This window comes from Athene cunicularia (assembly GCF_003259725.1).
Source record: "Athene cunicularia isolate RWA chromosome 4 unlocalized genomic scaffold, athCun1 chr4_part1, whole genome shotgun sequence".
NCBI classification, from domain to species: Eukaryota; Metazoa; Chordata; class Aves; order Strigiformes; family Strigidae; genus Athene; species Athene cunicularia.
In genome coordinates this window covers 2426351-2434718 of record NW_020799098.1, presented here as the reverse complement: position 1 = coordinate 2434718, position 8368 = coordinate 2426351, and the positions used below count along the sequence as shown (strand labels likewise).

General features: G+C 58.2%; 3 protein-coding genes across 6 annotated transcripts in view; 1 reads left to right on the top strand and 2 right to left on the bottom strand.

Moving 5' to 3' along the window:
* MRPS26 (mitochondrial ribosomal protein S26) overlaps positions 1-1193 on the top strand; it is a 3801-nt gene extending 2608 nt beyond the window's left edge. The window contains exons 2-3 of the mRNA XM_026846893.1: positions 205-583; positions 932-1193. Of these exons, the coding sequence (XP_026702694.1) occupies positions 205-583; positions 932-1063 (511 nt within the window). The 3' untranslated portion in view covers positions 1064-1193. The remainder of the gene's footprint in view (positions 1-204; positions 584-931) is intronic.
* Positions 1194-2058: 865 nt separating this feature from the next.
* On the bottom strand, positions 2059-3132 carry LOC113479151 (neurophysin 1-like). The gene is made up of 3 exons (XM_026846892.1): positions 3013-3132; positions 2643-2847; positions 2059-2165 (listed from the first exon to the last, which is right to left on the bottom strand). The coding sequence occupies exons 1-3, from the start codon at positions 3130-3132 to the stop codon at positions 2059-2061; spliced, it is 432 nt and encodes a 143-aa protein (XP_026702693.1).
* Positions 2207-7948, bottom strand: LOC113479322 (vasotocin-neurophysin VT). 4 transcript variants are annotated; one of them, XR_003398227.1, is made up of 5 exons: positions 7525-7948; positions 6601-6802; positions 3929-5966; positions 3738-3780; positions 2207-3684 (listed from the first exon to the last, which is right to left on the bottom strand). XR_003398227.1 is itself a non-coding variant. In XM_026847121.1 (3 exons), exons 1-3 carry the CDS (start codon positions 7642-7644, stop codon positions 5794-5796), a joined length of 495 nt encoding a protein of 164 aa, XP_026702922.1. In that variant the 5' UTR covers positions 7645-7948; the 3' UTR covers positions 2217-5793. The 4 variants fall into 4 exon arrangements, 1 of the variants encoding a protein (XP_026702922.1); XR_003398226.1 differs by having other exon boundaries at positions 3738-5966; XR_003398225.1 differs by having other exon boundaries at positions 2207-3780.
* Between the last annotated feature and the right edge of the window lie 420 nt (positions 7949-8368).

Sequence of the window (8368 nt, the reverse complement as noted above, 5' to 3'; positions counted from 1 at the left end):
GATGAGTCTCTGGAGCCAAGGCCCCAGCGCCAGGCCCCGAGGGAATGGCCTCAAGCTGCCCAGGGCAGGGTCAGGCTGGCTCTGAGGAAGGATTTCTGTGCAGAAGGGGCTGTTGGGCGTTGGAATGGGCTGCCCAGGGCAGGGGGGAGTCCCCGGGATCCCTGGAGGGGTTGAAGAGTCGGGCTGAGCCAGCGCTGAGGGGTCTGGGGGAGTTGGGAACGGTCAGGGGGAGGTTCATGGTTGGACCAGAGGATCTTTGAGGTCTTTTCGAACCGACGTGATTCTGTATTCAGTTTTTGCGTTAATTTTTCTCTTTTCATCCCCCTGCTGGGGGACGGCACAAGCTCTCTTCCCCAGAGCAGCAACCTGGAGGCTTTGCATCCCAGGGATCGCTGTGTCTCCCCAGCAAGAGTGTGAGCATCGCCAAAACCTTGTTTTGTTTTCCTTCCCATGTGACAGAGAGGAAAGAATTGCAAAAGAAGCGGAAGAAGAGCAAAGGCAGAAGCTAAAGGCTGTGGAGAACAAGGCCAAGATCATGGAGGCTTTCCTGAAAGAGAAGGAGAAGGAAGTTCTCCAGCTGCAGGTAAGAGCAGTCAGCCGTCCCCGCGAGGGATCTGACAGCAGCCTGGGGGAGCCATGTGGAAGCTGTAGGCTTATTTTCCAGAGATTTTGATGTTGGTAGCTGAGAACACAAATGTTAGCACCTTCCAGGAGTGTTGACAGCGTGTGGATGGGATAGAGGTTGAGTGAGAGCTCTGAAAACAGGGTGGAATAATCCTGAGAGAGAGAATAAAGGTTTTTCTCCTTCGGGATTGGGCTCCTGGTGGCATCTGGGGGCCTCTGGGCAATGCGTGAGCTCTGCAGGTGCCAGCAGCTCGTAGTGACTCGTCTGCCCACGTGTGTTAAGAGCTGGTACTTGTCCTTGGTTCAGGAAGAAGCCAAAACCTTCATCACTCTTGAGAACTTGGACGCGCGGATCGAGCAGTGCCTGGACAACCCTCGCAACTACAACTTTGCCATCGACAAGGACGGGCGCATCGTCAAACGGACGGTGTTGACTTAGCGGCCCCGACCAGGGACAGGGGGTGCTGGCCTTGGTTTCTTTCCAGAAGCTCTTCTCTTAAAAGGTTTCTTTTTTTCTTTTTTTTTTTTTTTAATGTATAAATCGACCACGGATTTGGTGGAGAAAAGCCGACGGTCTGGCTGTGGTTCCTCTGAAGCGTTAAACGCCTGCGGGAAGGAGGGGGAGGGAGAAACTTGGGCAGAGGCTGAGAAGCTGCTGGTGTTTGTGTGCTGGTCGCAGTGACTCTGCCGTTCCACCTCCCACACGAAGCGTGTGGAGGAGGGAAAAAGGAACAATCCCCAAGGCAAATCCTGGCTCTGGGCTCCCCTGTGTTCCCCGGCACTGTTGGCGTCTCGACCCCTCTAGATGCTTTTGAAAGAAAACATGATCAGAATGGCTTTGTAGGAAACCCAGCCCTGCTGCTTTTTGTTGTTGGGGGGAAGGAATTGGTCGTTCCTCAGGTTTCTGCTGCAGTGGAGGGACCTGTCGTTCCCATTCACATTTTAAACCCTCCTTTGCACAGCTCTTGCTGTGGCTAAATGAGAAGATGTGCAGAGATTGTCTGAATGATACCAGCTTTTCCGTGTCTCCTTTTCCCCCCCTCTTCAGATATATTTTATTCATCACCTGGGGCTTAAGTTGGAGATAATACTGTAGTTACTCAGGTCCTCTTGGGCAATTCTGACTTACTCAGGTCTTGCAGACTGAGTTGTATTCTGAGCTTTGCCCCAAAACCTCTGTTTTTGGGCTGCCAGACACCAGCCTGGAGTTTACTGTGGTTCAGCATGAGCCTGGACGGTCTCACCACAGGTCCTTCTGCCCAGTCTCACCGAGATAAAACACCAGCTCTAAGAATTGACCTTAAATCCTTGCTTTTTACCTACGCTTTCCTAAAAATGGCTTTTTCGCTCCACCCCGGCCCTTCTGAGTCTGCACCTAAACCAGGCAAGCACATGAAAAACTCAAGACTTTTTTTTTTCTTTCCTGTACAAGTTTTATTTCTCATTAAGGTCATCTCTTAAATCCGAGTTGCAGACCTTGGCTCGTCTGTTCTCAGCCTGGTACAGCTCGGTAGAGATGGGATCCTGGAGGTTCTTCTCTCCTGGGTCGTTTAAGCAAACAGCATTTCTTGGTCACAGGAGGAGTCGAGCACGCAGCCCTCTGCGGGGGTAGAGAATGGGGAGAGCGCTGTGTGAAAAGAGAAGGCACAGACCAGCCCGCCGAGCCCCACCCCCCAAAAGAGTGAGATCGTGTGCTCAGTGCCCTCTAGCTCCCCAGGATTTGTTGCAGGATCTCTGGTAGCATCTGAGTTGGGGAGGAGGGTAGGATTTTTGAAAAAACAATACAAGCAGGAGGGGGTGCTTGATCAGCCCCTAAATTTGGCTGCTGGCCTCTCACCCCAAAACCTCAGTCTGTTTTTACTCTCCCTGGGGTCTGCCCTGAGTGGGGCAGTTGGGGAGCAGGATGGAATAGACAGACAGGACCAAGAAGGTCCCTTGGGTGACGTCCCCTCTCCGACTTTGATATCAGAACCCTGAATTCCCTCTGGTGCCCGAGGAGGACGCGGCGCTGCCCTCACCGCTGCTGCAGCAGAGGCCGGGGGCTGCGCAGCTCCCTCCGCTCCCGCCACAGGCTTTGTGCCCCGACTCGCAGGGGGTTGGCAAGAAATTTTCTTCCTGGCACCGCAGCGTTTCGGAGGTGCCGATGTAACAACCCAGCTCTTCCCCGCAGCAGATGTTGGGACCAAAGCAACGACCCTTGTTCCTGGGGCCGCAGGGCATGCACTGTGTGGGGAAAAGGGGGAAGAAAAGTGTGTGTGGGGAGTTATTTGGGAAAGCAGCTGGGGATAGGTTGAGCCTTTCCCCTCATCCTTCCACCGTACCCCCCAGGAAGGTTGGGAGAAGGGAAGGGAGTGGGGTAGGAGGTTTTGCAGCCCCCCCAGGACGTACCTTCCTGATGTCCATGTCCAGGACGGCGCGTTTGCCCCCGATGGGGCAGTTCTGGATGTAGCAAGCGGAGGAGAGAGCCAGGAGCCCCAGGAGGCAGAGGGCGAGCGCCTTGCAGGGCATGGCTGCGGGCCAGGAAGCTTTTTGGCGTCTTCCCCCCCCGGCGAGCCGTCGTGTATATATAGAGCACCAGCTCCTCCTTACACACGCTGGCACCAGCGTCACCCGTTTCCCTTAAAAACCACAAGGCATTGCTTTCCACACCTAATAGCCGGAGGTCGAGGACGTGAGGTCAAGGCCAAGGGCTTGGTTTTCTCTTTGGTGACGATTGTGGAGGCTGCGGATGCTGCTCGGGGCTGGGTCCTGTCTCTGCCAACCCTTGTCCCACTGGTGGGGTCGGGTAGGGATGGAGGTGGGTGTTTCTCCCGGGAGTGGGGCGAGCAGGGGAGTTTGTGCATCCCTGGGCTGCAAAGCCCTTCTGGGGAGGGGGGAAACCAAACCTGTATCCTCCTCCAGGAGCAGCTGCAGGGCGGGGAATTTTCACCCATCTCTGCCTGCCTTTGGGGGGATGCTCAACACTGGGGTGACACAGAGCCCATCCCTGCCTGCTTTCATCTATCAGCAGCCTGAAAAAAACAAACTTCAGCAGCAAAGGCCTGAAAACTCAAATTTCCCCTTGTTTCCACCCTGAGGCTGCACCCAGGGCTTGAACGTGAACAAAGTTCCACCATTGTTTCTGCCCTAGGGCTGTGCCCAGGGCTTGAACGTGACCTGATTTTCCTGTTTTTTTCTGCTCTGGGGCTGGGTCTGGGGTTTGAACATGACAAAAATTCCCCCTTGTTTCTGCCCTGGGGCTGCATCCAGGGCTTGAATGTGATCAAATTTCCCTCTTGTTTCTGCCCTGGGGCTTGAATGTGACCAAATTTCCCTGTTTTTTCTGCCCTCGGGCTGCGCTCAGGGCTTGAACGTGATGTGCTGGGCCACGTCAGCTCCAGACAAAGCCCCCCCGGGGAAACAGCACCGAGGATGGGGCTGAAGGCTGATGTGGTCATGCAGAGTCCTGCTCACCCCGACCCCTCGCCTTCGTTACCGCAATTAAGAGCTTCCCACCTTGAATAAATTCCTCCGCTGCGGACGAGGCATAACATCCGTGGAGACGTTACCCCGCTCCCTCCCCGCGCCTGCTTAATTGGGAATTAGGCAGCCCGGAGCCGGAGAGCAGTGACCTCTGCTCATCCTCACGGCCTTGCTTCGAAATTTGTCACTTAGTATGGCGGCAGGGGTGGGGGGTGAGGTCCTTGTCACCCTCCCGGGGTCAGGTGGGTGACAAGTCCTAATCCCTGGGGACAAGCTGGGCGCTGGGGTCCATGTTAATGGGTTGGAAATGGGGCTCAGCACCTGCTGTCTGATGGCTCAGCGGCTCTACCCTGCCTGTGGGAGTGGAAAATCACCATCTCAGAGCCCCTGTGGCCAGTTTGGGGGCGCCCAGACCCCCGTGGGTGGGGTTGGGGTGCATTTTGGGGAGAGAAGTGTGGAGAAAAAAAAAAAACAGTTATCAGTTCCTGGTGTTTTTTGGCACCACGACACCCCAATGTGATGGCTCCTGTCAGCCTGGAGCATCATCCCTGCTCAGTGACATATCCCCGCTGCTGCAGGAGATGTTGGGGTTCACATCCTGCACCCCGAAACAGGCCGAGTGCCAAGGCTGGGTTTAACAGCTCAATTTTTTCGTCTCACAGGCGTCCAGCTCAGGGTCACCCATCCACATTGGCACTGCCCCTTTCCCAATTATTTTTGGGGAGATTTTGGGGTCCTCCCCCCCACCTCCCCAGGGCTGGGATAAGCTGCTCGTTGCGGGGAGCAGGCGCTGGGCTCATCCTGCACCCCCCTTTGAGGCGTGGGGAGACGCCGGGGGCAGGATGGGTCCCGCTGGCGCGGAGGAGCTCCACCTCCCCGGAGGTGCCACCTCCCTCGGGGACATTATAAAGGACGAGGTGTCCCTCGCGCTGTGGCCAGATCCCAGCCCGGAGCAGGGACCCCAGCAGGGTAAGAGACCCGGGGAGAGGGTTGGGGTAACGGTACCCCGAACTGGGGGGGTGATGGTGGAATAACCGCGGGCTGATCCTGTCCATTGGGGTCTGGAGGGAACCAGTTTGGTGAGCGGTGGAAGGGAAAGATGAGCCCAGCCCTGGGGGCTGTGTGATGTTGGGAACCCAAACCTTTCCGCTCTTAGGGTTTTTTTGGGTGGTTTTCCTTACTTTTTATCATTTTTACTAGACGTGGCTTGAAGCTGCCTGTTGTCCCGGTTCCTGAACGCAATGAGGCCCCAAATCTGCCACAGAAGAGGGGTCTTGGCCAAGAGGTAACACGATGGTGACACATCCCAGCCATCCCCCATCTCCCGGGGCTGGAGGTGCTGAGGAGGGGGGTGCTCAGCACCCAGGGGTGCTACCAGAGCACCTGGGGTGGGACTCGGTGGCCAGATCCCAAAGGCCAGCTCTGCCTGAGCTTCTTAGCGCTGTGAGGACGGGGCCAAATCCTGCACCCAGCCCAGCAAAACCTCTGCGGAGGCGAGCTGAACCCCACAGGGCTGGGTGGGAGTTTGGGGGGGGGATAAAGACCCACCAACACTGGCCCCCCCCATCCCCAAGCCCAGGATGGGTCCCCTGTTGATCCCAGACTAAGCCACCACAGTGCACGAGGACTTTTATTGGGTCTGGTATTTACAAGGCTGGGGTGAGGGAGGGTCGGTGAGGGTGAGGGGGGGACGCCCGGCGCCCCAGTTCAGAGGAGGGGGTGCTTGCCCTGCTGCTGCTGCTGCTGCCGGTTTGCCAAGTGCATCAGCTTGAGGAGCAAATCTCCAGCCGAGCCGTCCAGCACCGTCAGATTCTTCTCCGCCGTCTCCTGAGCCCCGTCACCGCCCTCAGCCAGGCAGCCGGCGTCCATCGCACAGGTTTCTCCAACAGAAAACAAAGTGTCAGCACGGGATGGGTGATTGAGGGCGGCGAGTGGTTTTTATTTTCAGGTGGGGAAGGGGTTGGAGGCAGCTGGGGGGGGGCTGCACACAGCTCGCGCTCCAGCTTTGTCCCCGCCATTAACCAGGGAATGGGGCTGGTGGGGATTTTTCAGCACATCGCGGAGGCTGCGTGTGCCTGGCTGGGAAATACCCCATGGTGGAGGCTCAGGAAGGAGCTCTGAGCCCGATTCTTGTCATAGAATCACAGACTCGTTTGGTTGGAAGGGATCTGAAAAATCATCCAGTGCCACCCCCTGCCCCGGGCAGGGCCACCTTCCACCAGCCCAGGTTGCCCAAAGCCCCGTCCAACCTGGCCTTGAACCCTTCCAGGGAGGGGGCAGCCACAGCTTCTCTGGGCAACCTGTGCCAGGGCCTCACCCCCCCTCACTGTAAAAAAATTTTGCCGTGTATGTATCCCCAAATTATCCCAAAATGGGGAAAAAATGCTGTGGCTCCGTGCCTCAGTTTCCCCTTTGTAAGGCGAAGTCTAACTGGAGGACCAACGCATGCCACATGGCCCCAAAACACCCCAAACTCTCCCTCCCGCTGACCCCGACTCCTACCCCCAATATTACCGGGGGTGCAGCAGATGCCGGGCGCGGCGCAGCGGCCGCCAGAGCCGCAGGGCTGCCCGCCGGCCTGGCAGGGTGAAGGCAGGTAGTCTTCCTCGGCGCAGCGCTGCGTCTCCGCCGTGCCCAGGTAACAGCCCAGCTCCGCGCCGCAGCAGATGCCAGGGCCGAAGCAGTTGCCTCTGTTCCCGGGGCCACAGGGCATGCACTGGGGGAAGGAGACACTTGAGTCCCTCAAACCCCACAAAAAAAAAAGAAAAAAAAAGGGGGTACACCCTGCTTGCACCCCCTGTATTCTAAAGCAGCCCCCCCGAACTTTGTCAGCCTTCGGGGTGCCACGCCGGCACGGGGTGACCTGTCTTAGAATCCCAGAATCACTCCGGTTGGAAAAGCCCCTCGGGATCACCGAGTCCAACCCTCAGCCTGACTCTACAAAAGTTCTCCCCTACCCCACATCCCCCACAGCTCATCCCCACGGCCCTGAACCCCCCCCAGGGATGGGGACTCTCCCTCCCTGGGCAGCCTGTTCCACTCTCGGACCACTCTGTCTGGGAAACACTTTTTCTTAATGCCCAGTCTTTGTGTCTCCGGCAGCGTGGCCTCGGTGCTGCGGCGCTGGCCCTGCTTTGGGGGCTCCCAGCTGCCCCCCACGTCCTCCCTGTCTCTGCTCCACGGGGGTGTCTTGTCCCCCCCACGGGGATGCTGTGGCCGAGCCCCGTCCCCTCCCTGAGGTGACAACCTGGGGTGTGTGGGGGTATCACAGTCCTCCACCAGGTGCCCCTGGGCATGTCCCCCAGCCCTCCCCCAAACCAGGGTGCACTGTGCTGCTCAGGGGAGCACAGCACAGCCAAGAGAATCCTCTGCCCCCCACAGAGCGCCTACATCCCCCCAAAAGCCCCATCCCGTCCGCCCCAAAGCCCCAGCCCATACCTGTCGGAGGGCTGTGTCGGCCAGGGCCCGCTTGCCGCCCCGGGGGCAGTTCTGGATGTAGCAGGCAGAGGACAAGGCGAGGAGGCAGAGGAAGGAGAGGGGCAGCGAAGGCTCTGCCATGGTGGAGGGTGCCCGCCGCCGTGCCACGCGTGCCAGGGGAAGCCGGCCGCTCGCTTTGCAGCTGGCCCCGTGCTGCGCCAGCCGCTATTTATGCTGCTGTCGCCCCTTCCCAGGGGAGGAGGAGGAGGAGAAGGAAGAAAAAAAGAGGGCTGGGTTGTTTTTTTTGTTGTGCGCTTTTTTTTTCCCTTTTTTTTTTTTCTTTCCCTTTCTTCCCAAATCGCATCCAAGTGAATCTGTAATTGAGGTGATTCAGTGCAGGAGCGCAAGCAGCAGAGCTCAGGGCTGGTGAATCCCACCTCACCCCTAACCCCAAGCTGTGGCTGCTCCGAGGGGTGTGGGACACCCCGGGGATGGCCACTCCATGGGGAGGGGTGCTGGGCCGGGAGGGTGCGGGTTTGGGGCAGGGGGTGCTCTGTCTGAAGGTGCTGGTTCAGGAGGGATGTGGGTTTGGGGACAGATGCTCATACAGATGCTGGGCTGGGTGGGATGAGGGTTTGGGGAGGGTGCTGGATTGGGAGGGTGCTGGATTGGGTGGGAAGCGGGTTTGAGGAGGGATGCTCAGTCAGAAGGTGCTGGTTTGAGAAGGGATGGTGGTTTGGAGGGTGCTGGTTTGGAGGGTGCTGTTTTGGAGGGTGCTGGTTTGGGGAGGGGGTGCCAGCTTGGGACAGGTGCAGGTTTGAGTGGTGCTGGTTTGGGAGGGGATGCTGTGGGCGGGGCGGGGGGG